General features: G+C 44.1%; 1 protein-coding gene across 2 annotated transcripts in view; it reads left to right on the top strand.

Moving 5' to 3' along the window:
• CNTNAP2 (contactin associated protein 2) overlaps positions 1-13,037 on the top strand; it is a 999,981-nt gene extending 986,944 nt beyond the window's left edge. For both annotated transcript variants that reach the window (XM_083577628.1, XM_083577629.1), the window contains 2 exons: positions 9,274-9,342; positions 10,437-13,037. In XM_083577628.1, the coding sequence (XP_083433754.1) occupies positions 9,274-9,342; positions 10,437-10,636 (269 nt within the window). In that variant the 3' untranslated portion in view covers positions 10,637-13,037. The remainder of the gene's footprint in view (positions 1-9,273; positions 9,343-10,436) is intronic.
• Positions 13,038-24,181: the final 11,144 nt, after the last annotated feature.

Below are 24,181 nucleotides of genomic sequence, written 5' to 3'. Positions count from 1 at the left end.
GAGAGTTAGTATTCTGCCACTAAATTCACTGGCACATACCCTCCAACATTTCTCAGACGAATATAGGGACATCCCATTTCATAATGATAATTTTACTACTTATACCCCACACATCTTACTGGGTTGCACCAGCCACTCTGGACAGCTTCCAACATTTATAAAAACATGAAACATTAAAAAAAAACTTCCCTATACAGAGCTGCCTTCAGATCGTTTAGGGGGTTGGATAACTCCATGCCCTCCAATGTTTCTCCAATGAAAATAGGGACATCCTAAGGAAAAGAAGGACATTCTGAGATCAAATCAGAAACCGGGATGGCTTCTCTAAATCAGGGACATCCCTGGAAAATAGGGACACTTGGAGGGTCTGCTGGCAGGGATTTTATTTGTCCCCCAAAATGGCTTTGTTAAAGTTCAAGTCTTACTGTGCCCATCGCTTGCTCAAAAAAAACACGAAACAGAACTCATTCCTGTGGGAAAGTGGATTCCTCATTGGAATACAAATGTTAATGGCCGCATCCAGCTGTATACTTTATTTCCATTTCTGTTTGTGTTATTTTAATTAAATATTCTTAATAAGTGGGACCTTGCAACAAACCATTGCAGTGTATCCCTCCTGTGTGCGGGGGCTACCTGAGTCTTCCAGGGGGGTTGAAAAAACATGAGCATTAAAGACAGAAGACCCTGCCCTATTTTGGGTTTTACTCCTGGTGCAAAATTTAATTTACTTAAACCTGTCTGCACCGTAAGGCATAAAACTTCCTCCAGCATCAAATGCTTGATTTGGCCTGGAAGGGGCCTGAGTGGGCCACGGGAGGCTTGTGATAGTAACAACAGATTACATTGCAGGGCTGCTGCAAACACCCTTTCTCTCTCACTATAGCCTTCCTACTTGCAATAAGGGTACAGCACTGAACTATGCCGCACGGTGGCTGCATGCGACTCTGTCAGCCCAACCTGCAGTGTGGGTGCAAAAGCAAGGAATAACACTGCAGGATTGTTGTGAACTACTTTTTCAGTTTCTGCAATAGGGGTTTTATAGTTATGGGGTTGTAAATCACTTAGAACCAGGAAGGGCAGGATATAAACGTAATCAATCAATAAATCCTATATACTGCAGGGTTGGCATAAGTCACTCTCTTCTAGAAATAGCTCACAATTGGGGGACAATGAGATGCTTTTGCCTTGGAATTGGCATTGGCATGGTTATATTTTTGAAATGTTTCATACTACATCAGGCATCCCCAACCTGTGGCCCTCCAGATGTTTTGGACTACAATTCCCATCATCCCTGACCACTGGTCCTGTTAGCTAGGGATCATGGGAGTTGTAGGCCAAAACATCTGGAGGGCCGCAGGTTGGGGGTGCCTGTACAGTGGTACCTCGGGTTAAGAACTTAATTCGTTCTGGAGGTCCGTTCTTAACCTGAAAATGTTCTTAACCTGAAGCACCACTTTAGCTAATGGGGCCTCCTGCTACCGCCGCGCCGCCGGAGCATGATTTCTGTTCTCATCCTGAAGCAAAGTTCTTAACCCGAGGTACTATTGCTAGGTTAGCGGAGTCTGTAACCTGAAGCGTATGTAACCTGAAGCGTATGTCACGCTAGGTACCACTGTACTACATACTACATAAGCAGCAGGACCTCTTCTCTTTGCTATCATTTGTGCTTTTGGGGGGGGAGTAGACACACTTTTCCCCAGTCCCACCTACATTAAATTCTAAAGGCTTGTATTTGGCAGCTTTAAATCTGGCACCAAGTACAAGTCCCACTAGGATTTGTTTCATTTGAGAATCTGCAGTGCAGCTGAACCACAAGCGGGACTTGCTTTCAGCCTTGACTGCAAGCCCTGCTGGGATTGACTGCACTTGGGAAAGATTGCAAGAGAAACTCCTGAATGCAGCTAATCCCTGCTGAAAGCAGCACAAAATTTATCTTTTGCAACCATGCCTTGCAAAAGAATCTTCATTTGCAGTCCTAGTTTGTTTTTATTATTAAAGCTGGAGTTAGAAACAAACAAGGGGACTATGATCACCCTATGTCATATGACTTCCCTGTCCATTTGTCAAAATGGCCCATGGAAGGTGATCCAGCTCCCCACACCAAATGTGCACCCTAGAAGTACAGCTATCAGGTATACAGCATTGGGTGCCACTTACTCCCTGCTGACATACACTTGATGGGCAACCTGGATTTGCCCTGCACTGTGTGTGCAATGGCCCTCCATGGACTGCCTTTCTGCACAGCTCACTCCTTCATGAAGAGACCATGTGTGTAAACTGCAGCTGTGATCAGTGAGAGAAGGAAGCTGATGCCCACTTTCATATATCTTACATGAAGCACTCATCTAGAAGGCCTGTCATTGGAAACTGATTCATGTGCACAACTTTCCCATAAAAGCATTTTCCTGCCACCAAAGCAGGCAATCCTTTGGGCCCATTACTGGTGACTGTGTATCTTTGTGTTCGAGTTTGGTGAGTATTCAGCTTTACAGTTCCTTGGAGAGCACTGCCATATTTCATATTCTGCATTAATTGTGAAGAGGGCTTGCTCTTCTCTCCTTAACAGGTGAATTGTAAGCTCTGCTCATAAAACTCTATTGGAGGCAATAACTTAAGCAAGCATAACCAGTATATCAGCCATCCTTCTCTGTGGTCAAGCTAGGCAAGCAGCAAGGTTGTGAAATACAATACCAGAAGGGGAAAGGGGGTGCGCTATATGAACAATGAACAATGAACAATATAGATATCACTTTGAAATTTTGATGTACGACATTGTTGGCTATGCACGAACATCTACTGCATTGTGACTTCCAGGGCAGAAGCTGTGACTGACCAGGGCCCCTTACTGATATCCCCTGCCCCCATTCATTTGTCACGTTTCAGGAAAGTAAAGTTATGGTCCATTCACTTCCAGAGATGAAAAGGGAAACAGACAGCCAATATTCCACCCAGTTGCTCTGCAAGAAGTAAATCTGTTCCTGTCTTCCAGAGGGTTGGCCAGTTAATGTTCAGCCACTGGGAGGACTGACAAGCACTTAGCTCTCAAAAATAAAAATAAAATAACCTCAGTTCAGAACCTAAACTTTAAAAAATATGTTACTTGATGTCATACTGGCTTTAAGACCCAAGACTGCCTGGAGCACTCACTTCAGAACTACAAGATCCTGACTTAAATCGGTTTGCACTTTGCTTTGTCTGAGGGTGACGGTTTGTTCATGGCCAACAGTTTGCCCTGAGTCCGCTACCTTCTTGGCTGGTTGGTGCTTCTGGTGGTCGCGAGAGCCAGGCTCCGAGGAGACGGTGTCAGGCCACCACCATTGGGAGTTGCTGACATGTGGGGTGCATGAAAGCAAAACACAGCTGGTGTGTATGGATTTTGAGTTTACATAGTGATGTGTGTGTCCAGATGGGGACTTACATGACCTGCAAATTTCAAAAATTAGTGAAACTGAGGATTCAATCATAACACCTGGTGTTGGTGCCGGGGGAGTGAGATTAGGATGGCATACAGGCCCCTCTCTGCCTATGGAAAAGGGGCATATCCTCCAGAGGCAGCAGGACCTCAGATGTGACAGAGGACCCAGCACTCCATCCTCCCCGCAAAGCTCCTTCTAGGATTCCTCTATAAAGACATGGTAAAATGCAATCTGAACAGGAGTTGAAGCATGTATGGAAAATAATTGTGGAAACTGGCATGCCATAGATAAAAAGGAGACCCAGTTTGGCATAGTAGGAGAACTGGGTTCATATTTTTCCTGCCTGTTGCAAGTATCCTGAGCTCGGGAGATCCAGGAGCTGGGCTGAGCAGGGACAGCCAAGCAATTAGCCAGGAAGCTGTTGACAGTTGAGAAGGTGGCTGCCAGTGTGCAATATGCATGTCTAGAAGGCAAGTCTGATAACCGAGCAAAGAACAGACAGAATAGGGAGCATTTGTTTCCCTCTTCCCCCAACCCCCTGTCTGGAGCAAGGCTGCAAATATAATCCCAGAAACACTGACGTTTTCTGCAACAGAACAAGTTTTGATGAGGAGCTTAGCAGATTGCCATGTTTTGTGAGCTGCATCAAGCTAGGGATTGGTCAAGCAGAGTTTTGACATCTGTGGAATGTCAGAGAAAAACAAGGAGGAAGTGCTGACAGAAAGATGGAGGTTGACTCAAAAAGGTGTGCTCTGTTTTAAAGTTTCACATTGAACAGATGGCTCTGAAGAAACGGCTATAGTTTATCTCCAATTTTTGTGATTTTGCTCTATTCCTTTGGTTAGGATTCTAATTTCCAGAACACTAGATCAGATTCTCATGGTCATTTTTATCCTGCTGTTATTTCCATAAGGTGAATCCTGTTTGTGCCACTGTAAAATGTGCAGTGAAACATGTTCCTATGGAATGTCGTCCAGGTCATTTTTTTTTTTTTAATTAAATATTTATTGGTATTTTCGAAAAACACACAACAAACAAAAACAAAAAATAAACAAAATAAAAACAACACAAAAAAACATATTCGAAACTAAACAGAAAAATAGAAAAAACACATACAGTTTCTGATACTTATTTTCCTCAACCTTGTTTCTCAGACCTCCTCACACCTCCCCTTCTTGTATTCCAATTTAAATTGTCAATTCAGCAAGTCCTTAACTTATTTCTTCACCTTAACTTAAACATTTATTCTAACATACTGTTATTTTACTTTACTTCTTTTTTCCATTTCCTCCATTTATTTTTAACAGCCTTATTTTCACTTAATTTAAAAAAAAAAAGAAAAAAACCAATTTCACCTTATTAAAATTACACATCAATACTTATACCTCATTAATTTATTCTTAAACCTTTTTCCTAAGGTCGACCAAAATTTCCCTTCCACGGTTTACCCAATTTCCTTACCACTAACAAAATATAAAACAAACAAAGCAATGCAAATTATCCTTATGTACCCTTTGGATTCCCAACCTCCACCCACCCTTCTCCCGGTTCCAGTCCCCAACCAATATCCATCAGTCTTTATATTATTTATTTAGCCTGGAGATCTCAGGTCCGAGGCCCTTATGTCTCTCTCAGTTCCTTTCTGCCGGTCTCTTTGATAGACCTTGATGTTAAGCCCCAGGTCTCGGAGGGGCTCCGGCCCAACAGAATCGGTGTTGCTTCTAGCCAGTCCTCCATACTTAAAAGCAAAAGCAAAGCCTATGGGGTATTCCAACTCTTGTTTCAAATTTCTTTCAAATCCAAATGTCCCCACAGCTCCAGCTTCCACCTTCAACAAATTTATAATCCTCAGGTCTTCAGATCTCCTCAAAAGAGGATCTCTCCATTTTCCAAACTCCCAATCAAACCAGGCTTTCCGCATCCAGTTTTTATTGTCCTTTTTTATCATCATGTCAGGCCTCATATTGTAGCTCTCCTTTGACTCCTGCAAACCTCCATCTCCTCCTTCGTTTTCTTCAAAAAGAACATATTGCTCCATCGTGTCTACGCTTTCGGTTTCATTTATTTGTTCAGTTGAATAGGCTTCCTGTTTCAAATCCTTATCAGACTCCAAGCTGTTGTTTACTGTCCAGTGTAATAGCGATACCTCTGTAGACAAAGCATCGTACTCATCTTGTAAGTTTCCCAAGAGAACAAGTGCTCTGTCCAATTCTGCTTGGAATTTAGACACTCCAGCCATTTTTGTAATGTAGTATCCTTGTTACCCCTCTAGGGGGATTTAATTCCTTGATCTTCCTTTCAGCTCAAAAACCAAAAGTCCAGTTATTTTGTATCAACCTTATTTTCAACAAGTTATCCCGAATAAACCAGCAAAAACAGCAGAAACAATGTTCTCTTTTTCCAGCTGACAACTAGCTGACTAGCAGCTCACTTGACAGCTGTCAAAATCTTCCATGCAACAGGCTTTCTCATCGGACGTTCCCGGGTCTAGGGGGGGGTGTAGTTTCAGCTCCCAAAATTCTTTTTATCCTCCAGAATATCTTCTTATAATGTCCAGACCGTGAGGTCAGGATCTTTTGTTAAAAAAAGCAAGAAACAGATTCTCTCGACCTTAGCTGCCCAGTCCTTTGCTTTAAGTTGTTTACAAAGAGGGGGGGGTGGACTTCCTTTTTAGCCCCTTCCCGCTCGTTCCAAATCCAAGATAAGAAATTTTTTAAAGTTCCAATCTCCGTATTACTCACGGGTTGATGTTTTAGAATCCAATCAATCTTAGAAGAAGTTGGCGCTCTCTGTCAATGGCTTGCGGCTTCACTCCGTAGACGAGGGAGTACTCTCAGCACCACGCCTTACCCTGCCTCTGTTCCGAAGCCTTTAAAAAGGCTCCGTCGCGGATTGGGGGGGCGCAAATGGTGCCCGCCGAGTCTCTGTGTTCACAGGCATCCGCGCCTGTGATTTTAAGGGTCCCCGCTTCGCCGCAGCGGCCAGACCCAGGCTACGGAGCCGATTCCCTCCGGAGCTCGGAGGGAATCCGCCATTAAACAATGGCACCAACCCGGAAGTCGGAATGTCGTCCAGGTCAGACTAATGGCCTCCAAGCCAGATACTTGAGGTCACTTTTTTCTGGTTCCCGATAGCTCTGCTGCATTTTAATCCAATAATAGGGAAACATTTGCCCAGAGTCTCATTTGTAACAAATGCTTGCTTAAACAGGCCTTTAAAACATTGTTTCCTTAGCACAATAAGAATTTATTTGTGCTTTTATTGATATCTTTGTTGATTTATTTTTATATGTTGCATTCTGCCTTGCTGTATTTTTTTATGGAAGTGCAGATTATACATTTGTAAATGAATGAATAAATGAACTCTGTCCTGAGTAGTCCTGGGAGTATTATTTAGGTATTATTTTATTATTTAGGGAAGTGGTGGCGTTAATATAATGGCTGACCTAAGACCCCACCCAGGGAGCTATTTGTTGAGCTGAGATTTTAATCAGGGATTTCTTAGTTCATAGACAAGGCTCTTAACCAAGCATTAGTTAGTTCCTCAGTGTTCCTCAATAAAACCTTTAATTTTCAGCCTTTTTAATTTTATATTTTTATTCAACTTATACACTGCCCTATACCCGGAGGTCTCAGGGCGGTTCACAACATGACCACAACATATGAAATCAAACCAAAAGAAATAACCCAATAACCCCCCCCCCAAAAAAAAAGAACCACATTCTAAAAGGGTGTTGGATGTCAATAAGTTCAACCAAAGGCCTGGTTAAAAGGGAACATTTTTGCCTGGCGCCTAAAGGTGTATAATGAAGGTGCCAGGTGAACTTCCCTGTGGAGAGCATTCCACAGACGAGGAGCCACTGCAGAGAAGGCCCGTTCCCGTGTTGCCACCCTCCGGAACTCTCGAGGAGGCACACGAAGAAGGGCCTCAGTAGATGATTTCAAGGTCCAGTTAGGTTCATATGGATAGAGACAGTCCATCAGGTATTGTGGTCCTGAACCATTTAAGGCTTTATAGGTCAAAACCAGCATTTTGAATTGGGCCCGGAAACTGTTTGGTAGCCAGTGCAGTTGGACCAGGATCAGTGTAAGATGCTCAAACCGTCTCGCTCTGGTGAGCAACCTGGCTGCTGAATTCTCCACCAGCTGAAGTTTCTGAACCATCTTCAGAGGCAGCCCTACATATAATGCATTGCAGTAATCTAGCCTTGAAGTTACCAGAGCACAGACAGCAGTACTTAGGCTATCCGTGTCCAGATAGGGACATAGCTGGGCCACCAGCTGAAGCTGATAGAAGGCACTCTGGGCCACTGAGGCCACCTGAGCCTCAAGCGACAGCAAAGGATCCAGGAGGACCCCCAAGCTATGAACCACTTTCCTTCAGAGGAAGTGTAACCCCATCAAGCAGGGGACCTCCCACCCATCTGATCTAGGGAACCACCCACTAACAGTGTCTCAGTCTGATATGGATTGAGCTTCACTTTGTTGGCTCTCATCCAGTCCATTACCGAGGCAAGACAACGGTCCAGCACTTCCACTACCTCACCTGCAGATGCAAAGGAGAAATAGAGCTGAGTGTCATCAGCATACTGCTGACAACATACTCCAAACCTCCAGATAACCCCACCCAGCAGTTTCATGTAGATCAGACATGTTCCACCGATCGACCACGATGGACAGTGAGATCCCCGGGGTGATCGTGGTCAATCGCTTGTCGATTGCGGCATTAAATCGATTGGTCAAGGAATGTCACCACCCACCGCCCCCGGCGCTAGGTCCCTCCGCTGCAGCAGCAGGCATCAATCGTAATTAAGCGTGGCACGAACTCTGCCCCCCAAAAAAGCTCAACAACTCTGAGCAATCTCCCCCAACTTCCAGCCATGACATGGCTCCCCAAATCTCTTTTCTGATGAGAGCAGCTTTTGCATCTCATTTGGAAACCAAGGACCCAGAGTCTGGAGGAAGAATGGGGAGGCACACAATGCCAGATGCTTGAAGTCCAGTGTGAAGTTTCCACAGTCTGTGTTGATTTGGGGAGCCCTGTCATCAGCTGGTGTTGGTCCACTGTGCTTCATTAAGTCCAGGGTCAACGCAGCCGTCTACCAAGAGATTTTGGAGCACTTCATGCTTCCCTCCGCAGACGAGCTTTATGGGGATGCTGATTTCATTTTCCAGCAGGACTTTGTCACCTGCCCACACTGCCAAAAGTACCAAAACCTGGTTCAGTGGACATGAGATTACTGTGCTTGATTGGCCAGCAAACCTGCCTGACCTGAACCCCATAGAGAATCTATGGGGCACTGCCAAGAGAAAGATGAGAGACATGAGACCGAGCAATGCAGAAGAGCTGAAGGCTGCTATTGAAGCATCCTGGTCTTCCATAACACCTCAGCAGTGCCACAGGCTGATAGCATCCATGCCACGCCGCATTGAGGCAGTAATTGATGCAAAAGGATCCCAAACCAAGTACTGAGTACATGTGCATGCTTCTACTTCACAGAGGTCCAATATTTCTCTATTTGCAGTCCTTGTTTTGCTGATTTCATTTAATATTCTAATTTTCTGAGATCGTTAATTTGGTGTTTTCATCAGCTGTATGCCATAAACATCACAATTATAACAAATAAAGGCTTGACATATCTTGCTTTGAATGTCATGAGTCTATCTCATATATTAGTTTCACCTTTTAAGTTGAATTACTGAAATAAATGAACTTTTCCACAATATTCTAATTTTCCGAGTTTCACCTGTAAATTGGCTTAAAAAGAAGAGGAAAAGCACGGGTATTTTAAAGTGAGGGGCAAAATATCTAAAGGACATGGTGTAAATAATAACTCGTGCTTTTTCTTGTGCACCAGGTGCTGATCTTCCTTACAATGGTCAAGTGATTGGAGGTGGTGTTAACAGGAATTCAGCTATTATTGGAGGTAAGCAAGTACATGTCCTGCCTTTCCGAAGGGAATGCTGATTTCTATGCTGATAAGATATGATGTTTGCAAGTATCTTTTTAAATACCTAATTTAAAACACACATATAATTTCCAAGGCTAAGCTAGCAAAGAGAAAAGGATTTTCAACTATATTTGTGCTTAGTTTCCCAGAACTGTTAGGACAGAGTGCATAATAAGAAATGGAAATAAAGACATTTAATTATGAAGCAGTACATGATAGGTAGTTTGAATTCTGATGGCATATCCTGCTACATTCAGCATGTAAACTGGCTGTGCTGGGCATCCCACCCACCAGCCCTGCAGGTTGCTGCTCTGTCCGAAGGGACGTGGGCCTTGCTGCGGAACCAATCTGCCGCTGCGTTTGGGGCCAGGGAGGAATTTGCCCGCAGACAAGTTGGGCCTGTCTGGGGGTTTTGCCTTCCTCATAGCAACTGTCAAAACGTTTGGCAGAAACAGGCATTGGGGACTCAGCTATACAGCTGCAAATAAAATGTTTTAAATGTGTTGAAAAGCGCAGCATACAGATGTGACACTAGATGGCAAAAGTGAGCTATCCAGGTTCAGATTTCAGGGTACCCCAGTGAAGGCGTTGCGGGGGAAGGTTTCTGTCCAATGGCCCAGATGGTGGTTAATGGGCCATAGATCTCCCCAAATGACAACCTGGCAGGTTTGCCCTATTTGATTTGCATCTTGGGGGGATCCTTAACCCAGGATCAACTGTGATGGAGTAATCAGCCAGCAATTGAGCTGGTTGATTCAGGATACATCCCCAATGCCTATGCCACGCTATAGTTAGAATTAAGGGTGTCATGAAGCGGCTCTTCCAATTAGGCCCTGTGGTGTGAAGTGCAGTGCTCTGTAGTGTCAGCCACACAAGCCCCACTGAACTATTTGCCAGTTAATGGACATGCGTGAAGAATGGAGCAATAAGACGGGAGGCCTTCTCTGTTACCGTGAGAGAGGTTGCAGAGACAATATTGTACCCATGTCATATCAGACAGTATATGAAAACTAAACTGTTTGCTCATTTGTTTTTGAATCTGAAACCTTCCGCCTTTCTCTCTCTGTTAGGTGTCATTGCCGTTGTGATCTTCACCATCCTCTGCACCCTGGTCTTCCTCATTCGCTACATGTTCCGCCATAAGGGAACTTACCACACCAACGAAGCCAAGGGGGCAGAATCTGCAGAGAGCGCTGACGCAGCCATTATGAGCAACGACCCCAATTTTACTGAGACCATTGACGAGAGCAAAAAGGAGTGGCTGATCTGAAACTGGAAGCAGAAAGAAAAGCCGATGGCTTGGGGAAAGGGGGAGGGAAGACTTTTACAGCAAGAAGAAAAGAGCTCTCTTGCAGACTCTTGAACAAATCTAGTTTTTAAAAAAGATCAGCACAACCGGAGGAGCAACCGTTAGGACTGGAACTGCCACAGCATTTCAGAAAAGGCCTTTTTAATATTGGTTTACTGTGAATTTGCCCTTCTTGTATCCATCTAAACTAAGAGTATAATTTAAGAGGTTCACACTTGTCAGTCACCACCTGTCTTCTTTGTCTGTGGCTGGAGGTGTTCAGAAATACCTGTGGAAACAGGGACCACTTTTCTATATTTTTTTTAGAAGCCCTTTAGAATGTAAATACTTCTCTCCTGAGAACAGCAAAGCAATCCTAAAGCCTGAGACCGTTCTTCTCTAGCATTCTTGCATAGATAATTTCCTAGAAAGGATGTTGTACTCACATACAGTGTCAATGATTGTTATTTTAATGCATGGTTTAACGTTTCCACTTTGGTGAATCTACACTATAGATTTAAAATGGTTTAACAGTCACCTCCTCTCCCAGAGAATTCAGGGAACTGTGGGGAAGGCTAGGAATTTCTCAGTGTCCCATCTGATGCTACCTTGTATGGGAGCTGCTGCACCATGGCTCAGTCATATCAAATGCTTGAGGAATCGATATCGCAGTTCCTTCCCTCCCCCAATGGCTCCAGTTCCTGGGAGGGCTGATTCTGGCATCTTAAGGGGTGGGTTCCAGTATTACTGCCTGATGCAGGACAGGACCGTGCTGCAATGGCTCCCACAATTTTAAGTTTAGCCCTAGCAGATAATTTTAGCTTCCTCACTAAAGTACAGTTTTCTGGATTCTTCGGGGGAGGGTAGAGAGAACATGATTGTTGAAAAAGATTAAAGCTGGTACACATTTGTAGTGTAGATCTGCCTGCAGAGAGCAAGAAACCTGGAGCATAGGAAGCACCTGAGAGAAAACCACATTTGCCTGTTTCAGTTGCCTGCCATCTGTGCCAGCGCCTTCAAATCTCTGTCTGCTAAGGGCACATAATGATGATTGTGTAAAAGTACGTAACAATAATGTTTAAAAACTCCTCATATTATCATCCTTGTAGTTGTCAGAGAGGAGTATCATAAGGCACAGGAATCCTTAGTTAATTTCTTGCTGAGATCTGAAGAAAGACCTTTCCATTTGGCTCTGCTGACCTGAAGTCCTCGTGCCACATCTGTTCCACCTGTGACATATTGATGCTATACGTATGTAGACATAAGCATTGCAGTAGGGAATTAGAACCAGATTTTAGACTTTTTTGCTTCTGTTTCTTATATATAGGCTGCTGCAGAAGTACTGATCTTGGAGATTTCATGTAAAACACAACATACTGCTGAATTCTTGTCTTCTCCTTTACAATTTCCCAATGGAACACTGTTCTGAAGGATATCTGTGAAGCAGTTTTCTCCCAAGATGAGAGGCAGAAATTAAGAGATCAAATAGTCCTGTGTGCAGAAAGAGCTGCAGAATTGCACAGTCCTAGAGCATGCCTTTTCTTTAAAGGTCTTTCTCATTATCTCTGTTCAGCCAATTGGAAGGCAGCTAAGGCAAAAGTCAGTTCTTCAGGGACATGGGTCATATAGATCAGCTGAAATTTACACCTCTCTAAAATGGAGGAAGCTGGGGCCAAGTCATACACCTTTAAGTGATGGAAAGCTATGGTTGAGTGAAAGTGCTGTCTCAGCTCCGGCATGTGGCTTGAGGTTTCTTACAATGCAGTTTCCACCAGTGGAGTTCTGCTTGGTGAATTATAAACTGGTTTAACCAACAGAACTTTCCCCAAGAACATTGGAAATGGCAGTTCTATGCGGAGGAGTTCTTTGCAGCGTGACTATAGCTCTTTATATGCTTAAAAGCATCCTTGGATTCCTTTGGCAGTTAAACAGGCAAGAATCTGGTTTAAGTTTCTTTAATGTGCAATCACCACATCCTTCAATAACAACCACCTTTGACTGACCTTGGGAAAGGGCCCCTCCTTTGCAGTAGGCAGGATTAGTCAATGATTCTCTTGAGTGACAGGTGATTTTTAAAAAAGAATTCCCAAAGCTGATTGAGGAGATTCTACACTGACAAAGCCTTACGGAAAGTTGTATAGTACAACCTAATGAAGATATATGATTGTATGGCCTCTTGCTTATTATGTATTTTAAAAAAATGAATTATTTCTTGTGAAAAGTTTTTTGCTTATGACGGCTGTGGTTCCATGTAATTCATCTGCTCACAATTTTGGTATGCACAGCTTTGAAACATTTCTATATCAACTACGTCTGAGAAAGAATGATGGGGAAATCAAAAATAACTGTAGCTCAACATACTAAAGACTACTATTCTCTTTTAGCTGAATCCTCACTTTATTTTTCTTGTGTACAGAAGGGAGTGAAATTGTTTATATTTATTACAAAAGCTTTGCAAATGGGAGAGTATTTCATTTAGAAATGTTTTATCGTACCATACATGTCTTTGCATCTATCTGTCTGCCTTCTGAATCACTTTGCTGGTCTGGATGGGAAAGCTGAGGGCAGCCAGAAGATGCTTGGGGGCTCTGCAACATTTCTTCTAGGAACAAGGCCCACACATTTCCATTTACCCAGAGATCCCACTGAGGAATATCACTGTGCCCCCCAGTTTTACGAAGCCACTAGTGCATTTGTGACAGCAGTAACTAACGCTGAGCCCCTTCTGTCCTTTTGTACCTATTTGCATCTCCTGCCACCAGTCTGCCTCCCACTAAGGAAAGTGGCACAGTCTGCCATGTTTAACCAGTTTGGGAGCCAGGAGTTGTCAATGGTTGTAAACAGAGAGAAATGAGCAACAGCAAATCCACAACATGCCGATCATTTGGTGGATTAATGACTCACCTGAAAAGATACACCTGGTTTCCTTTTCCCATTTTCATATCCTGATGGGAGCTTTTAATTATTATAACCGATTTATTACTTTCCTCTTTTTTGTGGCTTTGGATTTTTATAAAGCGTTCTTCAGCAAGAAGGAAAGTAAGTGATGTAAACTTGTTTTATGGCAGCTTTCTCAATCAACAAAGATACCTTTCTAATCCAAAAAGCTGTTCTTTTATTAATTTTTGAAGTTGTGATCCTTGTGAAAACCACATTTTAATTTTTCTTTTTTTGTAAGGCAGACCGAATGGAGGGTGAATTAGATAAGAGTGAATTAGATAAGGCAGATTCACATTGATGCCCATATCAGTTTCTTTTTTTATTTGCCTTGAGTCTTTTAGGCAACAGCAGCATGGCGGACGTGCCTTTTGGGCATCAGCGTGAGTAGAGGCAGCATTTGAGAACCAAAGATTGCAACAAACTGATGCCTGTGCAGGCGACCATTTTTTCTACTTCATTTTGCACTCAGGAGTTGGGTAGCAGACCTTTCTTCCTCCACATATCCAGTTACAGAGCTGCAGGTTTCAACGGGGAACGTTCAGATGGAGCCTCTGCACAACCCCTCTGCATCAGCTAGGTGCATAGAAGCTTGCTGCTTGCATTGTCGTTCCCTCCACCCTGCCTCCCCCATGCAAACACAAAAAGAACCCCTGCACAGAGATTCCATGGCTGGGCCAAAAGTGTCCACACCTGGCAGCTTGTGTGTTACCAGCTGGTCCGAGCATTAACTTGCTCCGAGGCTTTGGGGCTTCTGTGTGGTCTGGTGAATACAGTGTCACACTTGGGACCAGAAAAACTGGCAGGCAAATATCTTCTGGGCTGTGGGGCTCAATGGGCAAACTTGGGCTACTTTCTGTGTCTCAGCCTAGTCTACATTGCAGGTTTTCTGTGAGATAAAATGGGACAATCCTCTTATAAACATCCTCAACACCTAGCTTAGAGGAATGGTGGAGGGGTGGTTACCTGAGAGTGTAGTGGTGTAGTGGTTTAAGAGCGGTGGACTCGTAATCTGGGGAACTGGGTTCGCGTCTCCGCTCCTCCACATGCAGCTGCTGGGTGACCTTGGGCCAGTCACCCTTCTCTGAAGTCTCTCAGCCCCACTCACCTCACAGAGGGTTTGTTGTGGGGGAGGAAGGGAAAGGAGAATGTTAGCCGCTTTGAGATTCCTTCAGGTAGTGATAAAGCGGGATATCAAATCCAAACTCTTCTTCTTCTTCTACATTTATAGATTTCTGAAACCTGGTAACCACTGATAGGGCTACGGTACAATTGTGATGCCACAGTTCTTGAATTTTTAGGTGTGTGTAAAAAAATAGTTGCAGTAAGGAAGGAAGACAGTGGTTGGTGGGGAGAGATTTCTCTCTTTCCCTGCTGGGCACCTGGAGTGTGCACCTGGGAAGAAGGGGAATCTTCGCTTGCATGCAACAGGTTTTTTTTAATTTTTTTGGTTCTTTATTTTAATTATTTCCTCTGCCACAATTAGAATCAACCTTTCTTTTGAATGTTAAATTGCACACACTACTCTGCATTGTTTTTTATCTTAAACTGAGGAGGAATGACAAATTAACATTCATGAGCTGCAAAAAAAAGAAAAACAGCATATATATCCTGGTCACTCATAATTATATACAGTTTCTATAATTTATCAGTATAACCACATATAACACTGACATTTAGCACTATTACCTAGCATGCAACAGTGGCATTCACCAAATTAGGTCACTTGAAACCTAGGGAAAATATTGATTAGTGATATAACATAGTGTAGGCCGTGTCATTATTAATCTCAATAAAATACTCCTTTAATAGACTCGAAAGATTTAACGAAGCTTCATCAGGCATGTTAAAGGTGGACGTGGGTGTTTCTGGGCAAGAAGAATTAGAAATGATTAGATTTGTATGCCAGAATTCTATGCACATTTAAATGGAGGTAAAAAATCGGAGGGACCCATTTATGAGTTGAATATAACCTAGAACTGGGCTGTCAGCCAGATCTCTTTTCACTTCACTTCCAATATTAAATGTTACTTTTTCCATATGCTTCAGAAATAATAATAATAATAATAATAATAATAATAATAATAATAATAATAATAATAAATTTTATTATACCCCGCCCATCTAGCTGGGCCTTCCCAGCCACTCTAGGGAGTGGAGTAATAACAGTTAAATCCCTTTGAAATTAATGCTCATGGGCAAAGTCATCCATACATTCTAACAGCAATTGCAAGTCTACTCACAAGTAAGTCCCACTGAGTTCAGACAAGTATCTCTTAAAAGACAAAGTCCAGCAACTGGAGGAACGTGTAACTACGCTCCAAAGAATTAGAGAGCTGGAGCTCTTCTTGGAAGCAACAGAGCACACCGTCTCCACCAAGGAGGAGACAGGGGACTCCCCTGAGAAGGAGGCTAGTTCACCAACACAGGAGCCAGATATATGGAGAAACGTGACTCAAAGAAGTAGGAGGCCCAGGGTTCGCTCTGATTGTTTAGAAATACGCAATCGCTTTGAGGTCCTTTCCCCTAGCATGGAAGACGAAGAGCAGACTCCATTTGAGGATCTCTCCCTCATTACAGTCGATCAAGTATATGAAGACGAGCAGCAAAGGCAGTCCTCAGGGAATGTGCAGGCGACCTTGGAACGGACAGCTCACGGAAGAACCCCGACCAGACCTAAGAGGAGGCGTGTAGTGGTGATAGGGGATTCCCTACTGAGGGGAACAGAAGCAGTGATCTGTGGGCCTGACAAGATGTCTCGGGAAGTGTGCTGTCTCCCCGGGGCTAAGATCCAAGATGTAACTGAACGACTGCAAGGAATCATAAAACCCACTGACAAATACCCCTTCCTCTTGGTTCATGTGGGAACCAATGACACTGCAAGCAATAGCCTCCAGAAGATCAAAAGAGATTACGAGGCTCTGGGCAGGAAATTGAAGCAATTAAATGCACAAATTGTCATCTCATCTGTCCTCCCAGTTGAACGACGTGGCCCAGGGAGAGAGGGAAAAATAGTGGAAGTGAACAACTGGCTTCGCAAATGGTGTAAACAGGAACGGTTTGGATTCTTAGATCACGGAATGCAGTTTCTTGAAGATGGACTTCTGGCAAGCGATGGGCTGCACCTCACAACGGTTGGGAGGAATGTTTTTGCAAAAAATCTCAGAAACCTCATCAGGAGGGCTTTAAACTGACTAATGTGGGGGAGGGAGACAGTGCTCCTGAAGGTAGGAGTCTATCAATTGATGAAGATGATCATCCAAATGTCATAGACCGAATGGAGCAAACAGCACGCAGACCTAGTGGTGGGAGGAAAAAATCCTTAAATAAGAGACACGGGGGAATGATTAATGGACTTCAATGTCTGTACACTAATGCGCAAAGTATGGGAAATAAACAAGATGAGCTTGAGCTCTTGGTACAGCAAACTAAATATGACATAATAGGAATCACTGAAACCTGGTGGGATAAGTCCCACGATTGGAATGTAATAATGGAGGGATACAATCTATTTCAGAGAAACAGACCAGACAAGAAAGGAGGAGGAGTGGCGTTATATGTCAGGGATGTGTATACCTGTGAAGAGATCCAAGATTTAGAACCTCAAAGCCAAAGTGAGAGCATTTGGGTCAAAATTAAGGGAGAGAAGAATAACAGTGACCTCATTGTGGGAGTTTACTATAGATCCCCAAGCCAAACGGAGGACATAGATGATGCCTTCCTGGAACAGATGGCCAAGCATGCAAAAGGAAAGGAGATAGTAGTAATGGGGGACTTCAATTACCCGGATATTTGTTGGATGTCAAACTCAGCCAAGAGCATAAGGTCAAACAGATTCCTCACTGGCCTTGCAGACAACTTCATTGTCCAGAAAGTGGGAGAAGCAACAAGAGGAACAGCCATTTTAGATCTGGTCCTAACCAATGTTGATGACCTGGTTAGTGGGGTAGAAGTGGAAGGATCATTAGGCGCGAGTGATCATGCTCTTCTGAAGTTTACTATACAGCGGAAAGGAGCAGCCAAGCATACTAGGACTCAATTTCTCGACTTTAAGAAAGCCGACTTCATAAAACTTAGGGAAGTGCTTGGTGAGATCCCATGGACAGTAATACTAAAAGGAAAGGGAGTTCATGATGGCTGGGAGTTTGTTAAGAGGGAGATAGTAAAAGCACAACTTCAGGCAATACCAATGAGACGGAAACATGGAAGGTGCCTAAAGAAGCCAGGGTGGCTATCTAAAGAACTTTTAACTGAGTTAAGATTAAAAAAGGATGTGTACAAAAATTGGAAAAGGGGGGAAACCACCAAAGAGGAATTCAAACAAATAGCCAGCACATGTAGACACAAAGTCAGAAAAGCTAAAGCACAGAATGAACTCAGGCTTGCTAGAGAGGTTAAAAGCAACAAAAAAGGCTTTTATGGGTATGTTCGTAGCAAAAGGAAGAACAAAGAAACAGTGGGGTCACTCAGAGGAGAAGATGGTGAAATGCAAACAGGGGACACAGAAAGGGCTGAACTCCTCAATGCCTTCTTTGCCTCAGTCTTCTCCGATAAAGAAAACAATGCCCGACCTGAAGAATTTGGAGCAAATGATTCAGCAGAGGAAACACAGCCCAGAATAACTAAGGAGATAGTACAAGAATACTTGGCTAGTCTAGATGTATTCAAGTCTCCAGGGCCAGATGAACTGCATCCAAGAGTATTAAAAGAACTGGCAGATGTGATTTCAGAACCACTGGCAGTCATCTTTGAGAATTCCTGGAGAACAGGCGAAGTCCCGGCAGACTGGAGGAGGGCAAATGTTGTCCCTATTTTCAAAAAGGGGAAAAGAGAGGACCCAAATAATTACCGCCCAGTCAGTCTGACATCAATACCAGGGAAGATTCTGGAGCAAATCATTAAGCAAACAGTCTGTGAGCACCTAGAAAGGAATGCTGTGATCACCAATAGTCAGCATGGATTTCTGAAAAATAAGTCATGTCAGACTAACCTGATCTCGTTTTTCGACAGAATTACAAGCCTGGTAGATGAAGGGAACGCAGTGGATGTAGCCTACCTTGATTTCAGCAAGGCATTTGACAAGGTGCCCCATGATATTCTTGTAAAGAAGCTGGTAAAATGTGGTCTTGACTATGCTACCACTCAGTGGATTTGTAACTGGCTGACTGACCGAACCCAAAGGGTGCTCATCAATGGTTCCTCTTCATCCTGGAGAAGAGTGACTAGTGGGGTGCCACAGGGTTCTGTCTTGGGCCCGGTCTTATTCAACATCTTTATCAACGACTTGGATGATGGACTCAAGGGCATCCTGATCAAATTTGCAGATGACACCAAACTGGGAGGGGTGGCTAATACCCCAGAGGACAGGATCACACTTCAAAATGACCTTGACAGATTAGAGAACTGGGCCAAAACAAACAAGATGAATTTTAACAGGGAGAAATGTAAAGTATTGCACTTGGGCAAAAAAAATGAGAGGCACAAATACAAGATGGGTGACACCTGGCTTGAGAGCAGTACATGTGAAAAGGATCTAGGAGTCTTGGTTGACCACAAACTTGACATGAGCCAACAGTGTGACGCGGCAGCTAAAAAAGCCAATGCAATTCTGGGCTGCATCAATAGGAGTATAGCATCTAGATCAAGGGAAGTAATAGTGCCACTGTATTCTGCTCTGGTCAGACCTCACCTGGAGTACTGTGTCCAGTTCTGGGCACCACAGTTCAAGAAGGACATTGACAAACTGGAACGTGTCCAGAGGAGGGCAACCAAAATGGTCAAAGGCCTGGAAACGATGCCTTATGAGGAACGGCTAAGGGAGCTGGGCATGTTTAGCCTGGAGAAGAGGAGGTTAAGGGGTGATATGATAGCCATGTTCAAATATATAAAAGGATGTCACATAGAGGAGGGAGAAAGGTTGTTTTCTGCTGCTCCAGAGAAGCGGACACGGAGCAATGGATCCAAACTACAAGAAAGAAGATTCCACCTAAACATTAGGAAGAACTTCCTGACAGTAAGAGCTGTTCGACAGTGGAATTTGCTGCCAAGGAGTGTGGTGGAGTCTCCTTCTTTGGAGGTCTTTAAGCAGAGGCTTGACAACCATATGTCAGGAGTGCTCTGATGGTGTTTCCTGCTTGGCAGGGGGTTGGACTCGATGGCCCTTGTGGTCTCTTCCAACTCTATGATTCTATGATTCTATGATTCTATGATTCTATCTATAGGATTGCAGTGTTGGTTTAGTGAAAGTGGTGTGAAGGCAACATTTTCTAGCCTGAAAATCAATGCCTAACATAGGAGTCGTTTGTGATGAGCGCCTCTCATGATGACTGGCCCAGGCATGGAGCAGATGGCCCGATGCTGCCTTTAAACATCAAGCGGGGGTGAGGGGAGGCATCCCGAATGTGCCACGCGAAGGAAGCTCCCGGACCCCAGAGGAGCTGATGTAATGTTCTGAGTAGAAAGAGGCTCATATTTCTGCCTGTCACTGTTTAAAGAGTCTGCTCTGGTGCAGTGAAAACTACCCAGTTTATTGTGGCACAAGCTCTTTACAGCAAGACATTGTTTCATCAGGCGCCTTCAGCTGCTCCACTGCAAAGCGACCAGCTACACAGTGCTAACCATGTCAGGCTGAACTCAATGGGAATGGCTTCCCGGCTGGAAGTAAGTCAGCTGATGTCGGTAGCGTTGCCTGCCCTGTGGAACGCCCTCCCACCAGATGTCAAGGAAACAAACAGCAAATTAATAAACAACCATCTGACTCATAGAAGACATCAGAAGGCAGCCCTGTTTAGGGAAGTTTTTAATGTCTGGTGTGTTTATTATTATTATTATTATTATTATTATTATTATTATTATTATTATTATATCTCACGAGATGGGACGGCAGCAGTGGTGCCAAGACATTCAGTGCGCCGCAGGCTTGCTCAGAGCCCACACATGCTGTGCTGCATGTTCCTAGCCACCTAGTGATCTCTGGTGAGTAGCACAGGGCCAGCAGAGCCACACTTGGGGCGGACTGCTCTGCAAGCTCTCCTTCAGCCTCTCCCTTCAGGCAGCATTTGCTTGTGCGTGGGGAGAGGAGAGACTCTCAGACCCTCCAAGTGTCCCTATTTTCCAGGGACGTCCCTGATTTAGAGAAGCCGTCCTGGTTTCTGATTTGATCCCAGAATGTCCCACTTTTCCTTAGGATGTCCTTATTTTCATTGGAGAAAGCTTGGAGGGTATGGAGTTATCCAACCCCTGAGCCATCTGAAGGCAATCCTGTATAGGAAAGTTTTTTTAATGTTTAATATTTTCTAGTGTTATTATATACTGTATTTTTCACTCTATAAGACGCACCAGACCACAAGACACACCTAGTTTTTGGAGGAGGAAAACAAGAAAAAAAATATTCTGAATCTCAGAAGCCAGAACAGCAAGAGGGATCACTGCGCAGAGAAAGCAGCAATCCCTCTTGCTGTTCTGGCTCCTGGGATAGCTGCGCAGCCTGCATTCGCTTCATAAGACGCACACACATTTGCCCTTACTTTTTAGGAGGGAAAAAGTGAGCAAAAAATACGGTATGTTGGAAGCTGCCCAGAGTGGCTGGCGCAACCCAGTAAGATGTGTGGGGTATAAATAGTAAAATTATCTTTATGGAATGGGACATCCCTATTTTCGTCTGAGAAATGTTGGCGGTTATGGACTCTGCTTATTGCTGATGGACTGAGTGATGTAGCACCGCTTGCTGTGGTGCCAGCCAGATGAAGAAGAGGAGTCAGAAGAGAGACCGCCACCCCCCCCCCACAGCAGACTCCACCCAGCCTGACAAGATGGCTCACTCCTTTCTCTGGCAGCGCTTGTGGGCCTGTGGGGTGGAGGGGAGCAGCAGCCAGAGGCTGCATCAGTGGTGGAAAAACAGCCATGAAGTAAGTGGGGGCTGAGAGGGAGGTGCTGAGTGCAGATGCGGGGATACAGCAGCAGCAGGCAGACCAAGGGACTCCCAGCCCCCGCCTAATGGGAGGGTCAGCCCTGGGGGGCTGCAAGCCCAGTTCCCTACTGGGGCAGCAGGGGTTGTTAGACGGTGGAACAGTCTCCCACGGGAAATTCGGGGCTCTCCTGCCTTGGAGGTTTTTAAGCAGAGGTTGGAATGCCATCTGCCATGGATGGTTTAGCTGAGTTTCCTGCATTGCAGAGGGTTGGACTCGATGACTCTCAGGTCCCTTCGAACTCTATGATTCTCTGGGGCCTTGCCCCAGTGTGGTTACTGGACCAGTAGGTATCCTTCTTGCTATGGCAGAGCAGCTCTTAACATTGCCTCTCAACACATTTTCCTTTCTACTTTGCCCAATATTTTCTGGGTGAGAGCAATGATTATGGGACCCCCGCCCAACCACCAGCTGCAGCATGGACTGCATCAAGGAATCCCAGTACTCCTTTGGATGGCCTTTCTGTCTGTACACTGGCAGATATTTAGGTGTGTGCTTCTTGGGGCCTCTCAACTCTGATGAGCATCTCACACAGGGACTTCATTTTTCCAGGCATACCTGATTCGCACATGATCATCCAGGCAGTTTGGGAGTCACTGCTCTTAAAGCGGGGGGAGAGGGTTCAACTGGGGGAGGGAAAGTTATAAAGTTTATACGGTTTCAAAATTCAGATGATGTGAATTTAATGTTTTCAGCAATATTCAACAAAGACAGAAAAGGACATTCTTGTTATGACATTCTTCAGAACCAATCTGAAATGCCGAAGGAAATAGAAATATTTGTATAATAAATGTTAGTTCTTGCTAGGAGTTATAATTTGATGTTGGAGATCCAAAGATAAATTCACAAAATCAAACTCTGAATTTTGTGTTCCATATTTGATTTGGAATATGTGACTCCAGAATTCAGTGATGCAGATTTGGAATACCTAATGACCTAATGACCCCTATTATTGAAGGCTCTGAGCAAGGACTTCTGCTTGTGCACTGGGGCATCCCCCACTGCATCCCAGAAAGTGGCTCTGGAAACCCCAGCGCAGCGCATGGAGGGAGGAGAGGATGGTCATTCTGTCTGGCAAACTGAAATGCTTGACAGACAGAACGTTCATTATTTCTCCATGCTTCTGCCCAAGGGCTGGAGGGTCCAGCCTGTATCATCATCATTGCCACCCAGCTAACTGAATGACACCACAGAACTGCATAATGGGTGACTCTTCCTGCAAAACTAGATGGCTATGCCTGCCAGAAGCTGCTCTGGGCTCAACATGCATTGAGGAGCAGGACAGGAAGTCAGAATAATTGGTTCAGCAGTTGTAGGCCCAGACACACAGCTTCAACAGAAAACTGCAGAAGAATTACCGATGGCGACAACCACATTTCCTTTCTAACGGTCTCTAGTTCTATGCAGTTGGTCCTATTTCTGGATCCACCTGAGGACTTTTAAGCCCCTAATGCTACAGCTGCCCTGCTGCTCTTCCTGGGTGTCAGCATCGAGTTGAGAAGGTGAAACGGGACCACAAATTCGCAGGGGAAGCTGACCTTACCAATCACTCTTTCCTTGTGGGTACAAGTTTAACTTGTGGCCAAGCCAAGATGCTTCCTGCCCTCGTCTATCTAGCCCAAAGTTCCTCCACTAGGGAGATACATCTAGAACCACAGGGTGCCCTTCTGGAAAGCATATCTGGGATTCCTCTAGCCTAGGCATTTGGTCTTTAGTCATTAGCAGCAATGTTTGCTGGGCCATGCCAACTGAAATACAAGGAGAATGAGGAAGAAGCATCGATCTAGCAGAACAAATTGTTTTAAAATTAGTACAGTAAGATCAAATGTAACACAAGGGTTACATCCTGAGGATCGTCCTAAAGCCAAAATCACATATAGTTCAAAAACACTGGGTGCAATGGCAGGTGAGATTGCCCAAAGACTTTTTTTCTCAGATACCCACCCTCTTTTTATTTTATTTTTGCCAAGAATGTAAAGCTGAATGTCCACAAGGTCAATTCACTGGGAAACAATTTTTTTGTTGCATTGATACCTGCAGTTGTTCTAACCTAATTTTGACGTGCTGATTTCATATCTGAAGTTGGTTTTGATCTGTAAGCTCTAGGTTTTATTGCAATTCATGTTTTTTCACTTTTCACCATAATCTTTGTTTTTCACAATGCAAGAATTCAATATTTTATTAAACACATAGCCGAAGTAGTACAATATGAGTATAAATGTAAGTGACTTATATAGCATTGAACACGATATGTACAGTTGGAGGTATGCAAAAAAATGTATTCCCTTGGGTACACAGTATCTACAAGCTGTTGTTATTCAGGTAAGAATTTGCACTTGTAGCTCTTGCATTTGTGGACTTGCACAGGAGATTCTCGTTTGATGGTCCAACAGTAGTCTGACATCATAGTTTTGTCCCATCGCCCTTGATAACGCTTTTCCATTATCTTCAGGTCTTGATGGAAACGCTCTACCTGTTCATCACTGACTGCCCCAAGGTTTTGGGGGAATTGATCTAGGTGACTGTTCAGGAAATGGAGCTTCACACTCATATTGCACCCAAGATTGTGGAAAGCCAACAACATTTTTTCAGCCACAACCTCATAGTTGTCTGCTTTTTTTGT

Source organism: Podarcis filfolensis, assembly GCF_964270895.1.
Source record: "Podarcis filfolensis genome assembly, chromosome: 12".
Taxonomy (NCBI): Eukaryota; Metazoa; Chordata; class Lepidosauria; order Squamata; family Lacertidae; genus Podarcis; species Podarcis filfolensis.
This window is presented reverse-complemented; position numbering and strand designations above follow the sequence as displayed.